The 18,222-nt window shown below is 45.1% G+C and overlaps 1 protein-coding gene across 2 annotated transcripts; it reads right to left on the bottom strand.

Moving 5' to 3' along the window:
- Window positions 1–5,333: 5,333 nt before the first annotated feature.
- LOC120060316 (exocyst complex component 5-like) lies at window positions 5,334–17,415 on the bottom strand. Of its 2 annotated transcripts, none has more exons than XM_039009517.1 (18): window positions 17,254–17,415; window positions 15,537–15,631; window positions 14,734–14,881; window positions 14,403–14,597; window positions 11,429–11,493; window positions 11,132–11,160; window positions 10,919–11,028; window positions 10,662–10,706; window positions 9,701–9,841; window positions 9,516–9,598; window positions 9,212–9,421; window positions 8,814–8,961; window positions 8,595–8,703; window positions 8,327–8,447; window positions 8,155–8,241; window positions 7,933–8,041; window positions 7,429–7,644; window positions 5,334–7,196 (listed from the first exon to the last, which is right to left on the bottom strand). In XM_039009517.1, the coding sequence occupies exons 1-18, from the start codon at window positions 17,278–17,280 to the stop codon at window positions 7,008–7,010; spliced, it is 2,127 nt and encodes a 708-aa protein (XP_038865445.1). In that variant the 5' UTR covers window positions 17,281–17,415; the 3' UTR covers window positions 5,334–7,007. The 2 variants fall into 2 exon arrangements, with proteins under 2 accessions (XP_038865445.1, XP_038865446.1); XM_039009518.1 differs by having other exon boundaries at window positions 7,429–7,608.
- Window positions 17,416–18,222: the final 807 nt, after the last annotated feature.

The following is an 18,222-nucleotide window of genomic DNA, read 5'->3' as shown; positions in this document are numbered from 1 at the left end:
GTGTGTGTGTGTATATCACAGAGGAGGAAAGTCTTGCTGGAGAAGAAGACGGGCAAAGGGCAGGTTTGGTGAGGCATGGAGACTGCAATCATCTCCCCTCTGGCAAAATTCACAAGCATTCCCCCATCCATGCTCTCTTCTTTCTGTTCTCTATCTGTCATACACTGTCTCCTCAGCTCTCTCTTTCTCTCTCTCTGTGTCACTTACAAAGGCAGCGGTTTCCTCCTTCAAAATGAGGCCACGCACGGAAGGTATGCAAATGAATCATTGCTTATGGATTAGAATGGGACACCATATACCCTAAATCATGATTGTCAATCATGGCTGGGGATTAAGGGATATGGGCTTACAGACCTAAAAAAGCTAAATTTCACCCCTCAGGCAGATCCCCATTGTGAGCAGCTCTGAGGAAGAGAGAGTTCTTCAGGGGAGGAGAGCAATACTAGAGCACTACTGCCCTCTGCTGGCCTACTAGAGGTACTGAACCATTTCTACTACAGCAGCACAGCTACTCATTCCACATGGGAAAATACTTGGGAGGAGAGCACAGAACACATTCATTTACATTTGATCTACCCTCAAGGCAAATGCTTGATGAAACAAAAGCATGTGTTGTTGTGTTGACGTAGTGTTTCATCTTTAGTCGAGGAGAGAGGGAGCTCCGTTTCTCTCTGCCAAGTGTGGTGGCTCAGTGGGGTGCTGCAGATGTTTCTATTGAAAAACAACCCAAACCCATGATCAAGACACCTAACTGCTCACATCCCAGGGTTGGGTGAGTGCTATTGAACCTAGCTGTTGTTTTGTGTGTATGTATGTGTGCGTTTGCATGTGTGTTTGTGTGCATGCATGTGTGTGTGTGTGGGTAAGTGATACAGATCAGCAACTTAAAGTAGCATTGAGACAATTTATATTGGGATTTCTTGTGAGAAGTCAACCCTGTTTATCACAGACAGAGATCCATGCTTAGCTGATTGTGTGTGCAGGCCCCGAAGCCCAGAGCCCTCAGTCAGAGTGCCAGGCTGTTCCTGTGGAGCAGGCAAACAGACAAGCCCAGCTAAGAGCATGCACAGCACAGGCATCGAGCCAGGAAACAGCTCCGGAAAATGATGAATAGTATTAATAGAGTTATGGCATAGAGGGAAGGAGTGGGAGAGAACAAAGCACACCACCGCACGTTGGTTTAATATTATCAAAAGGATGGTGGTGTATGATTAAATGATTCGAGGGAGGGCTCAATTGGGCCACAGTGGACTAGGCCTTCACTATGACAAGAGTGAAGCGAAGGAGGAGAGCATTGGCATCAGTCTCATTCTGCCTAGCGAATTTCCAGGATGCCCAAGACTAAAGGTGGCATGACACCTGTGCTGGGCCTGGCTGGCACACTCTGGGCAGTGGGTCAAGGCCAGGGCAAAATCTACAGCACATTAAGAGAGCCTGGCGGGGTAAGTGTCTGGCACGATGCCCACCTCCTGACTCCTGTTCTAAGCCTCTCACGTAGTGACATCCTGGAGAATGGCTTTTGAAAAGGGGCAGCACATGAACAATAATCATTCTATCTTTCAGTTGGAAAGCACCCTGTTTGCAACCCCTATCATAGCTGTATCCAACCTGCCTTTTGATTATGCGCTATTAATATGCACTGGGCCTCCTTTTGCATCTCGACTCCCTCTTTCCAAGCCATACTGTAGATGTCAAGTGACAAATGACTGATATGAAATGTCGATAGGGACAACAGGCAGTTGAATAGCACCAGTTATTGCTGTCTCTGGCATCATTAATCTGATTCCCACATCAAAGAGGCCGATGAGGGGTGTTGTATGAATACAAAGCTGCCCACAATACAAGTGTTAATTACTTGGTGTCTAATTTGAAGGGGGATCCTTAACACCCTCCCAGCCTGGCTGCTACAGCTCCCACACCTGAGTCATCTCTCTGATGATGGCAGGAAAATCAAATACATAAGTGAAATTGATACAAGCCGCCGGCAGACGAAAGAGCAAGTGCTAATCACTATGCATCATTAGGTGAAGATTTAGCTTAAACGTGTTTAGCAGGAATTAAGCAAAGCTGTTGTTGACATGGATTGACTGCTGTAATGCTTTATTGTCAGTGCTCCAGGAGGCAGAGGGAGGACCGGCATGTATGGGAGGGAGACGCCGAAAGCAGGGATTTGTGGGATTCTGAAGGACTAGCTGGGCTTGTAGCGTAGAGAGTGGACAAACTGAAAGTGCTATGACATCTTAGTGTGGAAGAGGGGGTTGCTGGAAGACTGGTGTTGAGTGTGGATGATGGGGGTGAATATGACCCGCGGAGAGAAAGATATTGACGGACAGAGCAGAGGACTGGAGGAATCAGACTTCCTCTTAACAGAACACACATGGAGTTTCAAGAGTTGTTGCTGTTGAATATGTAGCTTAAGTAGAACACTCAAGAGGCTAGCGTTTGAAACAGAATGTCTTTCATTTGAATACAATAACACACGCCAAGAACAAATTACAAAACAATCAATCCACTTTTCATATTGCCTAATGGAGATCACTCTTGACAAGGAGACATCTTCCTTCCTGAGGGTGTGAGTGACAGAGAATTAGCCTGGTGACACTGCAGGTTTGGTAGCTTAAGAGAGGGCCACTCCGTATCTGGCCACTAATACAGGTGTAATTGCTGGCTGAGCTCTACCTGAGCCTGCTGGGTGAGGATAAAGCTCAGGGAGAGTGGAGGAAGAGAGAGGAGGGAAAGTGAATTAATGGGTTTGGATGCATGTTCTGCATTTCCTTGTGTAGGAAGTTAAGAAATGATTGATAGATAAAAACATGCACAGTACATATTTGGTATTTTTACAAGAAGTTGAATAAGGTTCTTTGGCTACATCCAGATGCTTGCATTCTTGCAGAACTGCCTTGCAATCGGCGCAGGAAAAAGCATTAGGAAATAGTGCCTTCGGGAAAGTATTCAGACCCCTTGACTTTTCCACATTTTGTTACTTTACGGCCTTATTCTAAAATGTATTAAATTAGAAAAAAATCCTCAGCAATCAAATTTTGGCAAATGTATAAAAAATAAATACCTTATTTATATAAAGTATTCAGACCATTCGCTATGAGACTCAAAATTTAACTCAGATACATCCTGTTTCCAATTATCATCTTTGAGATGTTTCTACAACTTGATTGGAGTCCAGCTGTGGTAAATTCAATTGATTGGACATGATTTGGAAAGGCACACACCTGTCTGTATAAAAAGGTCCCACAGTTGACAATGCATGTCAGAGCAAAAACCTAAGCCAGGAGGTCGAAGGAATTGTCCGTTGAGCTCCGAGACAGGATTGTGTCGAGGCACAAATCTGGGGAAGGGTACCAAAACATTTCTCCAGCATTGAAGGTCCCAAAGAACACAGTGGCCTCCATCATTCTTAAATGGAAGAAGTTTGAACCACCAAAACTCTTCCTAGAGCTGGTCGCCCCGGACAAACTCCGCTATCGGGGGAGAAGGGCCTTGGTCAGGGAGGTGAACCCAATGGTCACTCTGACAGAGCTCCAGAGTTCCTCTGTAGAGATTAGAGAACCTTCCAGGAGGTCAACCATATCTGCAGCACTCCACCAATCAGGCCTTTATGGTAGTGGCCAGACGGAAGTCCCTCAGTAAAAGGCACATGACAGCTCGCTTGGAGTTTGCCAAAAGGCACCTAAAGACTCTCAGACCATGAGAAACAAGATTCTCTGGTCGGATGAAACCAAAATTGGCCTGAATTCCAAGCGTCACGTCTGGAGGAAACCTGGCACCATCCCTACGGTGAAGCATGGTGGTGGCAGCATCATGCTGTGGGGATGTTTTCAGCACCAGGGACTGGGAGACTAGTCAGGATCGATACAAAGATGAACAGATCAAAGTACAGAGAGATCCTTGATGAAAACCTGCTCCAGAGCGCTCAGGACCTCAGACTGGGGCGAAGGTTCACCTTGCAATAGGACAACAACCCTAAGCACACAGTCAAGACAATGCAGGAGTTGCTTCAGGACAAGTCTCTGAATGTCCTTGAGTGGTCCAGCCAGAGCCCAGACTTGAACCTGATCGAACATCTACGGAGAGACCTGAAAATAGCTGTGCAGCGACGCTCCCCATCCAACCTGACAGAGCTTCTGCAGAGAAGAATGGGAGAAGCGCCCCAAATACAGGTGTGCCAAGCTTGTAGCATCATACCCAAGACGACTTGAGGCTGTAATCGCTGACAAAGGTGCTTCAACAAAGTACTGAGTAAAGGGTCTGAATACTTATGTAAATGTGATATCAGTTTCTTTAATAAATTATCAAACATTTCTAAAAACCTGTTTTTGCTTTGTCATTATGGGGTATTGTGTGTAGATTGATGAGGGGGGGGGGGAAACTACGTAATTAATTTTAGAATAAGGCTGTTAGGTAACAAAATGAGGAAAAAGTCAAGGGGTCTGAATACTTTCCGAATGCACTGTATATCTTCCTCAACCAGGGGTTTGATTGAATGTAGAACAAGAACAGTTTTCAGTTTTTTGTCTCCGTCTCCAGACAGACGCCCCTGCGTGTGTTTGTGTGTGTAAACGTGTGTCGATGCAGGAGCTGCTCAGACTGTGGCGGCTGACGAGTAAGAGGGAACAGTCTTATCCAGCTCTCCAGTATTGACAGTGTTACTAATCCCCTCCAACTGCTCAAACACCCCCCCGAAAAAAAAACATCCCTCCCATTTACCCATGCAGGGCGTCCCTGGGGGCAGGCTGTGCCTTAGCCTCCTCTCCAGTTATAGTCTCTGGCCGGGGCCCATTCCCCCCACCCCTACCCAGGCAGCATGTATTAATCGCTGCTAAAACAAATAGTTTTCAATTGTTTGGTAGAAAGCCCAGTGTTTGCACCAGGGCCTAACAAAATATTTTTTACAAGCTATCCAGTTGTGATTAGGGCTGGGAGAATTTAATTTCCGTGGCATTGATAATAATATTAGCCTAATTAATGATGTTGTTTGACTTTGCTCAGCACTCTGTGTACCTTCTACACAACACTAGCCAGCCGGAGCTGTGGCTGAGTGCTCAGCCATCTCCATCTCGCCCCGTCTCTCCAGTCCATGACGACTGCACACATTTCATGAACCGCTAGATGTCTAATCCCTCGAACAGATTCTGTTCCTGGAATCTAGAGAACTTTACTCTTTTAGGGAGAAATTACTCTGAGTCTGGCATGTTAAGAATACATAATGAGTTATAGAAGTCTATTCCTATCACTTCCAGCACCAAGCCTACTCTCTCACGGAGTTCTTACATTTCAAACTCTTTCTTCACTGTTATTGTTAATGAAAATGAGACTAATTAAACACAAGATTTTTTTATGACTCATTAAGGTAAACAGCAGTACACTGGGAATAGCTTAGCATAATACATAACTTCAGGTTTGGTCTCACCGACACTGATAGACAGACAAACAATTACCACCATAGAGAACACAGAGGCACAGTGATCTTGACCCTCCCTGGCCTCCTGTAGGCCCCGTGAAGTCCACTTAACTTTCCCTCATTATCTCCTTAAGCGGTGAAGAGAAGTCCACAATGGAGAGCACGGATGGTAAGCCTCGTTGGATAAGCAGGTGTTGATCTATGCAATTACAATGACACATTCACTGACCTCTCGCACCCGTCATCTTAGCCACAGACGGACCACCCAGGACCCCAGAGTGGTTCTCAGACATGATTACAGCTGGGATCACAGCCAGTGTGTTGACCCCTCACCTCTCCCTTGAGGTCAGAGGTCAGGGGTCGGCGAGAGGTGGTCATGTGACTCTCTCTGCCAGGCACAGCGGAGCTCTTTAGCAGGCTTGGTTCGGGAGGAGAGAGAGAGAGAGAGAGAGAGAGGATGTTGGTGAGAGTAGATTCCTCTGGGAGTTCTGTATGAGGGGTGGCTGTTTCCAGTATGCAGTCAGTCAGTGCCATGACAGGCCTGAGCTATGAAGAGCTCAACTTTCTCTTTGCAGTAGCTTTAAAGTCTGTTCCTGTGTACAAGTGCAGCCACAGAATATACATTTGGCACAATCAAAACAAAATGTCTCTTTATGTTAAAGTTGAAAGCTTGGAAATCAAGGTTGATATTACCGGTAATATGACACAATCATGTTTGGTGGATTAGTATTTCAAAACAAGAGTCATATACGTTTCAAATTCTTTGTGTTGCAGAAATCAAGGGCAAAATGCAGGTAAATTTAGGTGAAAGGTGCAGTGAAAGTGTGTTGTTTTACAGCACGTGTCAAACTCATTCTACGGAGGGCTGAGTGTCTACGGGTGTTCATCCTCCCTTGACCTTAATTCATCAATCAAGTACACTGATTAGTAAGGAACTCCCCACAACTGGTTGTCTAGGTCTTAATTGAAAGGAAAAACCAAAAACCAGCAGACACTAGGCCCTCATGGAATGAGTTTGACAGCCCTGTTTTACATGATCAGTCATGGTAGTATCGCACCCCTGGAGCAAACTAGGGTTAAGTGCCATGCTCAAGGGCACATAAACAGATTATTCACCTTGTCAGCGCGAGTATTCGAACCAGCGACCTCTCGGATACTGGCCCAATGCTCTAACCCAGGGTTTCTTAAACTTTATCAGCTCGAGATCCAAATGAGAAATTGACCGTCCTCCTGTGACCCAAATCGTCCTCCAACAAACCAAATTAATAAGAAATAGTGTTTGATTATATATGTATTCTCATAACTCGCGACCCACCTCCCACAAACTCAGGGCCCACTTTGGGTCCCGGCCCATAGTTTAAGAAACCCTGCTCTAACCGCTAGGCTACCTGTAGACCAACTGTGAATGGCGGTGGTCTTTCTTGGCCTCTAGGATGGACAAAGAAAAAGGTGCTACTGCAGATGAGAATGAAAGACTAACTCAGAGAATCTAGGTTGGCTGAATTCCGTTTCCATGGGGAGTTTTGTGAAATCATAGGCCGTGGTGATTGGACGGACCGATGGCTGGACAGCGACGCATTGGCCAGGGCCATTAGCTGAAGTGTCGTCCCAGTCTGGCCTGGCGGTAGTCCACTCTCAGCTGTACGAAGGCGTGCAGAAGGTTCCGGTCCAGGTTGGTGAGCTGCTCCCCGGAGCAGACCTGCTTGAGGTTGTCTGGGGCAACCACCAGGAGGTTACATAGGGCGTGGAGAGTGTCAAAGAGCTGCAGCACAAGAGGAACCTGGGGGACAGACAGTAAACCATTAGGAACCAGAGGATCCTGGGGGACAGACAGTAAATCATTAGGAACCAGAGGATCCTGGGGGACAGACAAACCATTAGCATTCTGCTAGGAGGAATAAACCCAACGTTTAACTAGGCCAAGAGGCATTTATTCAGTATCATTACTAGCTCTACATGATGTCAACTGTTGCTACATGCGTAATGATGCTAACTCTGGTGTGACCTCTCACCCGGAAGTCCTTGGCACTTTTGCGGTAGTCGGCCACGTCGCAGATGGCCAGCATGCCTCCCATGGAGCTGTAGCTGTACTGCTGCAGGTGCTCGTGGATGAGGCGGTGGAAACGCACGCCCAGCTCCGTCAGCACTGTGTCCACGTTCTTACCATCCATGGACTTCCGCACACGCTCTACCTGCCGACTCACATACACACAAACCTTGGAGCAGGCCTGGGGAGCACAGGGAGGAAGTAGGAGTCGGACTGCGTAGTTTTGGTGTCAAAGGTCAAGTGAATCAATGTGCAAAAAAAGAATTAGCAACTTCTACAACTACGAAGAATTCTCTGGTACTTGCGTAAAACAGATGACTTAAGTTAATACAGTTTTTAAAAAAATACACTGAAATTCGACAACATATTCTGAACTGCCAGGAGCAGCGTGTTTAACATGGTTTTGATTCTCGCTTTGCTTTTCATAAATGAGACCAGAGGTGGAGGTTGGGTGCAGTTCACGCCTTACTGCGGTGCACTGGATCATGACGTTGTTCTCATCTTCAGGCCTGAAGTCTGTCTTCTTCTGTTCCGTAGCCAGGATGTGCTTCATCTGTCCCACCATGCAGTTCAGTGTCCTGCAGAGGGAGGACAACACCATGACAACCACCCCTAACACACTAATAGGATACATTCACTCACTTCCTATGATGCTGTTGATAACATTTACAACACTTTGTGGTTTACTGACCTGTCTATGCCTGTGTCCAGTTTCACCTCCATCTGTTCAATCACCTCCTTCTTCTTGTGCAGGCACTCTGTCAGTTTGGGAGACGAGCTAGAGGAGACAGAAGGTCCATGAAAGGTCAAAGGCAATAAAAACATAACACAGGTGTGATTGACAGTTCAGGCCCCACGCTAACCTGATAAGAGGCATTAGGTGGTCGTTGAACTGCTTATCAAACAGGTGGAAGATGGTGTTGGCTTGCTGGACCACATCCAGGAAGTACAGGTTGGCATTCTTGGCATCAGGCGAGGGGATGGCTGTAGAAAGAGAGAAACACACCACTTTCCTTTAAAAAAAGGCAAAAGAGAACAACAGAAGGATAGGAAGATGAATATACAACACAAATGAAAGGTATCTGCTCAAGGTTTCGCAGCCTTTACTGTGTTAGTGAGAGTTAGATGTACCGGAGAGGCCGATCTCCAGTGCGTAGTCGATGTGGTCCACACACAGGTGCTCCACCAGCAGCAGGAAGATGGAGAAGGCGTTCTTGGGCAGGTCCGAGGGATCTGAGAGCTGGTTCACAACACACAGAGACAGGACCTGATTTACTCTCAGAAATCTACAGGGATTTACTGCATGCAGTGTTATTGTCTCTCCTGTAGGTGGCAGCATAGCAGCCTTACCCTGTTGCACCTCTCGAAAGCGTGGCGTGTCTCCTGCAGCAGGTTGACCACCACCTCCTGGGAGAGGAAGGTCTCTCCGTGGGTGTCAATGCTGGGCCCCAGGGGCAGGTTGGTGCGCTGCCTGAACCGCTCCTTCAGCTCCTGGATACTGGGGGGGGGGGGGGGGGGGGGGGGGGGTGAATTAATACACTTAAGGAAAAGGGAAGAGTCTGAACTCAAAGACAGGACCTTGCTATGATGGAGTGGAGAGATGAGAAACGTACTATTTAAATCCATTTAACTATTTAATCCAACTGAGATCTAACCCCAAGGATGAACAAGAGGTTTTGGGTAAAGGAAGAAGAGACTGAAGAGAGGGTCAGGGGGTACTGGGGTAGAGGTGGTCAGTCACTTCCTACCTGCCGCCACCCTGTGGGCGTTTCTGGTGGTTCTTGGAGTCGTAGTAGCGCTGCAGGATCATGGCGCTGCGCGTGCGGAGGTAATCTTTCTCCATTTCAATGTAGCTCTCCAGATAGGTGGAGAAGATGTTTTTAATGAGCTTGGACAGGAAGGTGTGTTTGTCTGAGCCCAGGTTGAACTCGGTCAGCTTGGAAGCCAAGGCCGTTGTCCTGGAGACACAGGGTTGCCGCGGTTTCAAAAAAGTCAGAATAGATGGTATGAGGTGCTTAGAGTGAGAGGTCAAAGGGTGAACAGCAGTATTACCTGGTATAAAGGTCATAGAGGTTTTTGAGGTATTGTTCTACATCAGAGTGGCGGGTTTCATCCAGTTTTTCTTTTACGTGGGCCTGGAACACAAAACTGCTTAGTCAGTCCATCAGAAAACTAAGACATTTTTAAACCTTGTGGCAGCTGAAGATTTGGTCAATAGGAGAGACTGTCCACTGTACCTGTAGTTTGTTCTCAAAGATGTTCTGGATGAGTTTGGCCATGACGGTCTCTGGGCTCTGGAAGACCTCTCCCACCTGCTTGTTGACCCGCTGGCAGAGGAGTGCAGTGTCTTCAAACACATCACTACGCATGTACGCCCCCTGAACACAGACAGTCAGACCGAGTGAGAAAGAGAGAGAGCGAGAGAGAGGGTTAACCCCATAGAAAAAGGAATTAGAATACTAGAATGGATAAAGTCTTATGCCAGTATAAAAGGTCAGCCATTTTGGTCAGGGAGTTAGTCAGCCAGTGTGCTGTGATAAGATGGTGGAAAACAATGAATTTGAAGATTATCTGCACAGTATGTTTATTAGCTGACTAACCAGCTAGTTTAAGTGGAATGATTCCATATATTTTCAATTTAACTGCCAATATTCCATACAAATGCAGTCAATCCACAGCCATTAACTGGCTGAAATCAGTTGATGATAGGACTTAGACAAGTCAGAAATGCAACAAGTACTGATTTTGTATTATAACACTCACAGCTTTCCAGGGAAACAAACATTGAGACATTTATGGTCTGTTTACATATAATTTTTTGGGCTATTTATACATAACATATATAATTATATTACAATATTGTAGGGTAACAATAATTCTATAACACTAATTCTGATATATCCCACCTTGGTTGCATTTTTCTGCCTAAGTAAAAGCAGGAAATGCATCACTTCTTTACTAATGCCTCTACTGCCATTCATTCCAATTAGAATGGTTTGTATTTTAACAACGGCTACCATTTTCATCCCATTCTGGAACTTTGAGGGTTTATGACATAGAGATCCTATTAAATTACTAGAGGGGCTTTGTTAAAGCCAGACCTCAGGACTAACCTGTGGTGAGACTACAGAAGCACTCAGGTACTCTATACTGAGCTGTTATAAAGGGTTCATGTTCAACTGAACACTGCACACTCACCTCCTGGCACTGCTTGATATATACATCCACACAGTGTGCATAGCCCTGCAGGAAACATAGATATGTCACAATCACACCTGCATGGCTTCCACAATCTAACATCACCAAAAAATGACAACAAAATGTATGCATGGTTGCATAGATGCTGAATGAGACACAAGAGCATATTTGTAAGTTACAACAACTCAAACAATAGCACACATCTTCCTTTAATATGGAGACATATCTCCAGTGTGTGTCCAGTGTTTGTGGGTCACCTTGAAGTGTAAGAGGACCGCAGCGACTTCCCGCATGCGCCCAATCTCGCCTCTACGCTGGGCCGCCGTGAACTCCTGGATCAGCTGGCGCTCCAGGTCATGGTATTTACCTAGACACACACTCAACAGATTTAGTTGCCTTTCTTAGCATGGCTGTGTTATCACTTGTTCATCAATCAGCAACAAAAGAGCATGTTGAATGCAAACACTCACTTGCAATCTTGGCCTTAACATCTGCAAACCTGTTAAGAGGACAAGGATAGAGGCATTCATCAGAGAGATATCGGACATTTAAAAAGACTCAAACCCAAAATTGTATAATGTGTAGTCCCTCTAATTTGAAGTGAGTTAAATATATTCTGTCCCTCAGAAATAACAGTTAATGCAACCTAACATTGACAAAAATACTTCAGATTTTTCTATGAGATGGGCTAGAGGCAGAGTAGCAGCACCTATACTGTTTACATTATACCACAGAGCTCGTGTAAAGCTGCCTCCAGGACTACTCACCTGTCGAATGGCAGCTCCTGGGCTATGAGATGCAACTTCTGAATGATATCAGCAGCTTCCTTAATCTGGGAGAGGGAGAAATAGGGGGAGGGAGACAGAAGAACATAAGAAATGGACATCCAAACATCCAGAGAGCAGACCAGCAGTGGCAGCATCTCCACTTAGGGGATCATGTTAAACCAGCCCTCCTCCACCTCCTCTCTGTACACCACGGAGTTGATAACAAGCAGCCGCCGCTCACCTGGCTAACAGCATCCACATCAGCTCTGAGTTAGCAGCATATCCAACTCTGTATTGGCATGCCTCCTTTGAATGCGCTGTAATCCCACAGGAGCCTAAATCGCCTTCAATAATCTGTCCGGCCAGGGATATCTCTCTAAAGAGGGGCCCTGTCGAGAACCGCCCACTCCCCCCACCCGACATACACGCGCTGGCTGAAAACCCCAGACCTAGGACAGGCCCGCCGTCCGCAAGTTCCTGGTTCCTGCAGATGCCTGCCTCAGCTAACATTATTACTCCGCTCCCGTGAGGAGGATCCAGCCTTTCTGCTCGGCGAAGGTTTTCTAAGTATCTGTCCCCCAGCTAAGATTAGCTAAATCCCATGTAAGTAATGTAGCCGTCTCTCTGCAGTCAGGGTTTAGCAGCACTTGTCTCCACGCTGGCGGCCCAGCCCTCCCTTTCAGAAGGATTAGCAGAACCTTCCCCCTTCAGCTATTCACTCGCAGCTTTCCTCTTTCCTCCTCGTCTGGAGGTATGCTCAGAAAAAGGGATCTGTCTGCAATTTCCACATCATGCCTCTCTGGAAGCATTCTCATCCTATGTCCAGCTCCCGTCTCTGAGATTGATTACTGTTTTCCCACTAAAAGGAATTCATTGAGAGAATCCCAAACTCTTCAAAACAGCTGTAATATTCTGATAATACACTATCAAATTTTTGAGGGTTGATAGTGAGGTTGCTCAGATTGTTTTGAACCCTATAGACGGGTTAGCGGACAACGTCACAAAAACAATGCGAGCGCTTCAATGGGGCAGAAGGCTGTGGTGTGTTGCTGTGATTCTGGATGGCCAGATAGCTAACAACAAGGACAAGAAACTGCCACGTTGAGAAACATAGGTGGCTCATTTCAACTCATTGTACACAAAAGTATGTGGACACCTTCAAATTTGTGGATTCGGCTATTTCAGCCACACCCGTTGCTGACAGGTGTATAAAATCAAGCACACAGTCATGCATTTTCCTTAGACAAACATCGGCAGAATGGCCCGTACTGAAGAGCTCAGTGACTTTCAACATGGCACAGTCATAGGATGCCACCTTTCCAACAACTCAGGTAGTCAAATTTCTACCCTGCTAGAGCTGCCCCGGTCAACTGTAACTGTTCTGTTATCGTGAAGTGTAAACGTCTAGGAGCAATGATGGCTCAGCCACGAGGCGGTAGGGCAAACAAGCTCACAGAACAGGACCGCCGAGTGCTGAAGCGCGTGGCATGTAAAAATCGTCTGTCCTCAGTTGCAACACTCACTCCCGAGTTCTAAACTGCATCTGGAAGCAAAGTCAGCACAAGAACTCTACGTAGGGAGCTTAATGAAATGGGTTTCCATGGCCGAGCAGCCGCACACAAGCCTAAGATCACTGTGCGCAATGCCAAGTGTTGGCTGGAGTGATGTAAAGCTTGTCGCCATTGGACTCTGGAGCAGTGGAAACGTGTTCTCTGGAGTGATGAATCCCGCTTCACCATCTGGCAGTCCGACGGACTAATCTGGATTTGGCGGATGCCATGAGAACGCAACCTGCCCCAATGCATAGTGCCAACTGTAAGGTTTGGTGGAGGAGGAATAATGGTCTGGGGCTATTTTTCATGGTTCGGTCTAGGCCCCTTAGTTCCAATGAAGGGAAATCGTAACGCTAAAGCATACAATGACATTCTAGACGATTCTGTGCTTCCAACTTTGTGGCAACAGTTTGGGGAAGGCCCTTTCCTGTTTCAGCATGACAATTCCCCCGTGCACAAAGCGAGGTCCATACAGAAATGGTTTGTGGAGATCGGTGTGGAAGAAATTGACTGGCCTGTTGAGCCCTAACCACAACCCCATCGAACACCTTTGGGATGAATTGGAACGCTGACTGCGAGCCAGACCTAATCTCCCAACATCAGTGCCCGACCTCACTAATGCTCTTGTGGCTGAATGGAAGCAAGTCCCCGCAGTAATGTTCCCACATCTAGTGGAAAGCCTTCCCAGAAGTGTGGAGGCTGTTATCGCAGCAAAGGTGGGACCAACTCCATATTAATTCCCATGATTTTGGAATGAGATGTTCGATGAGCAGGTGTCCACATACACTACATGACCAAAAGTATTGTGTTACTGATACTGTCTCTTTTTTGGGGGTGTTTGACTGTTGTCACGTCTATGCTAATATGGCTAAAATTTGTTAGCTAGCTAAACAACAACCCGAGAAATGTCTTTGAGAGACAACAAATGCTAATTGTGCAAATCAATTTGTTTTCAATAAACATTGGAGATGAAATATAGTTTACATGTTGTCAACAATCTAAGTCAACCCCGTCTGTTTTGCCCCATAGTTGCACATGCATCGGTTGTTGCTAAACAACCAACCCATCATTAGGAAACATAGATTAATTAGGCCCAGTCTACCTTGCACCTTAAGGCAATTATGCCAGACATGAGCATGTTGACATCCATACCAGTCAATCCGCTAGCTATTGTCAAGAAGTAAATGCGAGTATATTAATCCAAATTAGCTAAGGGTTTCAATTAAAGGGATCAATTCCACAAATTAAAATGGGTGGTTACTTCATAATCCTGTTCATTAACTAATTTCAGTTCTTAATATCTTTCACTGCTGTAGTGTTTTTTTTGTTTTCAATGGTCAAACTCAATCTTTTTTGAAAAGATAAAAAGGTTCATCTCTTTAGGACTACATGTGGGTGGATGGTAGTGTATGTATCCTGACTTTTTCTGGGTTGTTGAAGACATCACTGCGCAGCTCCCCATCCAGGAACTCATTAAAGTAGGTCATGAGACGCTGGGCCTCCACAGCCCTCTGCCTGGGCGTGTTCACGCCTTCCAGCTGGTCACCAAGGTGACACACCTTGGTGGCCACATAGCTGATGTGCTCGTCCAACTCCTGGAAGTGCTGGAAGGCTACCTGTATAGAGACAAAGAGTTGTGCAAAAAGAATGATTGATGAATGTGGATAAAACACACTCCTGTCTACAGGAGAAACTCCTGGGGATTTGGGGTTGTGGTGGGTGGTTAAGGGTCCGATGGGCCGTGAAGCTGACCTGGTTGCTCCTCTGTAAGTCCTGCACTTTGTGGGCAAACTCCTTGGCTTCTCTGTGACACTGGTGCTCCAGCTTCTCCACCCGCCGCTGGATCTTCTCATCCAGATGCTTCAGCTCCTCTATATGGTTCTCAAACTCCTCCAGCAGCCTGGAAGGGAAGCAGGACAAGGGCTTTAACACACTGCAGGCATACCTCACATTGGTCTAGAGTAAACACTCTATAGCCATAAGTCCACTTACAGTACAAGCTGGCCTTCAACAGTCTTCATTGATCTATAGTCATGAGTTTTACAGCAAACAAAGGGTAGGGAAAAAATGCCTTACTATATTACTAGCATGAGTGATTGAGTAATACGGGGTTAGATTTGTCCTACTAACCTTACACTCTCTCTGTTAATATTTATAAATAGCATTGGGGGCTTAATTCTTGGGTCCCCAGATTTCAGAATCTCTACAAACTGGAAGCTTCGTCAGCTGCATTTAAAGTGAGGACTGTGGAGCAAATGTTGTAAGTCAGCACCATATTTAACAGAGTAGGAAACATCCCAAAATGATGAGTATATAATCTTTTGGCTAATTCCTTAGGCAGTGGCTACAGCTTAGGCACATCGCCCATCCCTTCCCAACGCACATACATTCCCTCTCTGTCAGTTACTGTATGACTCAGAACTTGGTGGCCTCCCATAATGCTCTGCCTCAGAGTTATCTTCAATGGAGGTTTAAATAAAGCTTGCTGTATGGTTGAGACTAGAGCCATGATTACAGTGAGTCTCAATAAAGCCATGTCTTTAGTACAAGACTACCTTTTGGGGTCGAATGCCTCTGCTCCTCCTTTGGACCCTCCTCCAGGGGTTCTCCAGGCCAACCTCTCTATGTACTCATCTGCATCAAAGGGCTCCTGTGAATCATATCATATCACAAACACAGTAAATCAGTGTAAATGGTGTGTATCTTACATGACATGAGCAATACTGGACCTAGCTGAGGAACGCTCAACTCTGTTCTCTTATATCGAGGTGGGGTTGAGTTTTTATAACTGGGTCGCAAGATTTGAGTCACCATCATTCAATTCCTGTAAAAATGTATATTCTGAAAACGCTTACCTGTACCTATGTTTGTTCTGTACAACTGCTGGAATTCTAAGTAAACTGAAATCACTTCAAAAAGTAGGCTACCTGCCAGTTCGATTCACCATAATAATTCCTTAATAATTTTGCCTACTATAATTAATATAAGTTTCTGCTTACATTTGGAAGGCCATATTATAATTTCAGACATTTGGTAGGCCATTTGTTTGTCACCTATAGTTTGATACATGCAGCTTTTCTTCTTTCATAACTTGTTGCCCCAGAAGACCAAATAAAGTAGTGATCACCAGAATAATGTCTTACATCGATGGAATGAATGCATTTGTAATCTAGTTAACGCTGGTAAAATTGTCTGTTTTGTTTAGTGACCGGGGAGAAAACAGTGGAAAGATTGGTCCTGTGCAAAATGTCCAAATGTCATCAGCTTGACCAGTTTTAAGGAAATTAAAAGCTGAGAAAAATACCAAAACACGTTTCTGATAAGACTTCAGTTTGGGTGCATATTTGATGTGGTTGAAATAGTGTCTGATGGCATAACAGTGTCAAAGATAACACATTACACACGCATTTGCATTTTCTCAACAGATGCTGAAAGAAAAACATAATATTTATCCACTGCTGTTCCCGAGACAAAATTAACATTTGTTGTATAATTACACTGCAAGAAATTAATAATTATCCAGGAGTTAATATTATATTACGCTATATGTGAGAGGTTACACTCAGAGTCCGACACTCAGTGTCCATATTTCAGTGACTAACCCATATAAACGTAAATTAAGAATATTATGTTTATTCATGTTTACAGGGATACCCATGAGCAGGATATCAAAGGTGCATGTAAACAGCATTTCCCGAATAAGACCTTAAACGGGATATGAGCTACTATCCGTAATAATATGCGCATGTAAACGTAGTCACTGCTTATAGCTAACACTGGGCTAGCCCATTCAGACGGTAGTACATTGGGCCAACACTGGGCGTGACAAGCTAGCCAATGCAACTGTACACCAGTATACAATAACAAAAAACATAGAAGCTAGGATTAACATTCACTGCTGGAAAGGCTCTGTTGGTCAACATATGTAGGTAACGTTAGCTACATGTTTGACAATATCACATCAACATATCCCTGGATAAACACAGCACTGTCAACTGTATAGCGAGTGGTAGCTAGCTAGATGATGGCAGCTTCCTTTCAAAAACGCGATTCACACTCATTATAGTTATCTGGCTAGCTAGCTATAGCTAACGTTAGCCAGCTAACTATAGCCTAATCGGTTAAACAATAGGCTGGCTAGCTCGGACTTCTCTTCATATGGATGTATAGCTAGCACTGACTTCTCCATTCTCCACCTAGCTAACATTAGCTAGCTACCTAGAACTAGCAGACAGCTATCCCAACAATACTAGAACATACAGTTCAATTTACCTCGAATAGTTGAGCAGTCGTTGACATGTTTTACTTCGATTTGCAATGTAGAAATTGCAATTCAGGCAAACTAACAGTCGGGTATGACAGACAACGGATTGATCAGCTGGATTTATGTTTTGCCCTTTATTGACAACAGTTACACAGCTCTACTTCCTGTATCCAGAGCTGAAAAAAAAAAAAGTTTGGGACTGATCGTTGCCAAAATATACTGCGTAAAACGCACGCACCAAATTATTTTTGATTGGTCCAGGCAGTCACATTATTATAAAAATAGGAAGTACAGTTTGCAATGAAAATAGAACGCAACAGAATGTTAATTTGATAGAATATCAGCCGTGTAAGTTTAAAATGAAACAAAATTGCATTATTTTTTCCTTTGCTTATTTTAGGATTTTACTCATAGATGTATCACTGAAGAGTCCTGGTTACCATAATTATTCATAACCTCAATCACAGTCAATAACAGTCATTACTGGCCAAAATGAGTGTGAGGGCATTGTGGATTATACAGTAACGTTATATACGAGAGGGGGAATCTGTAGTGCGTTTTTCCACATTTGTAATGCTTTTTTTTCTTATTTTCCCTGATTGTACTGTGCATGTACTCATTTTTATTATTCTACTTTCAACACTGTCAGCAGGCTATGTCATCTTTGTGATTGAGCAGTATTTTGTCTTCTTCTCTAACACATGTGATACCCAACAGTGGAGCAGCGTGCTAAGTGTCTGGCCGGCTCCCTGTGTGTGTCTGTCCCAGAGGATGTTCATGTGCTCCAGCTCCTACTCACAGCTCCTATTACTCACAAACCCTGACAAACTGTACATGGCTCCATGAGATAACTGTCTCCACCAGCAGCGCTCGCCAGCTATGAAGCTGCATGTGGAGGGTTCCAATGGAGGGGTCCTCTGGCCAGTGTTGGCCATTTGCCCCTGGTGGATGGGCCCTTCCTCCTCTGGCCAGGCTGT

The sequence above is a fragment of the Salvelinus namaycush genome, chromosome 15, assembly GCF_016432855.1.
Source record: "Salvelinus namaycush isolate Seneca chromosome 15, SaNama_1.0, whole genome shotgun sequence".
NCBI lineage: Eukaryota > Metazoa > Chordata > Actinopteri > Salmoniformes > Salmonidae > Salvelinus > Salvelinus namaycush.
Note: the sequence above shows the minus strand (reverse complement) of the source record. Positions and strands in the feature narration are given on the sequence as shown.

Excerpts from the sequence above, each read along its gene's own strand:
- LOC120060316 (XM_039009517.1), bottom strand. The coding sequence starts at position 17,280 with ATGTCAACGACTGCTCAACTATTCGAG. Across the intron at positions 9,842-10,661 it reads ATATCAAGCAGTGCCAGGAG|GGGGCGTACATGCGTAGTGA; the intron begins GTGAGTGTGCAG and ends GTCTGTGTTCAG. Across the intron at positions 8,962-9,211 it reads CGCCCACAGGGTGGCGGCAG|TATCCAGGAGCTGAAGGAGC; the intron begins GTAGGAAGTGAC and ends CCCCCCCCCCAG.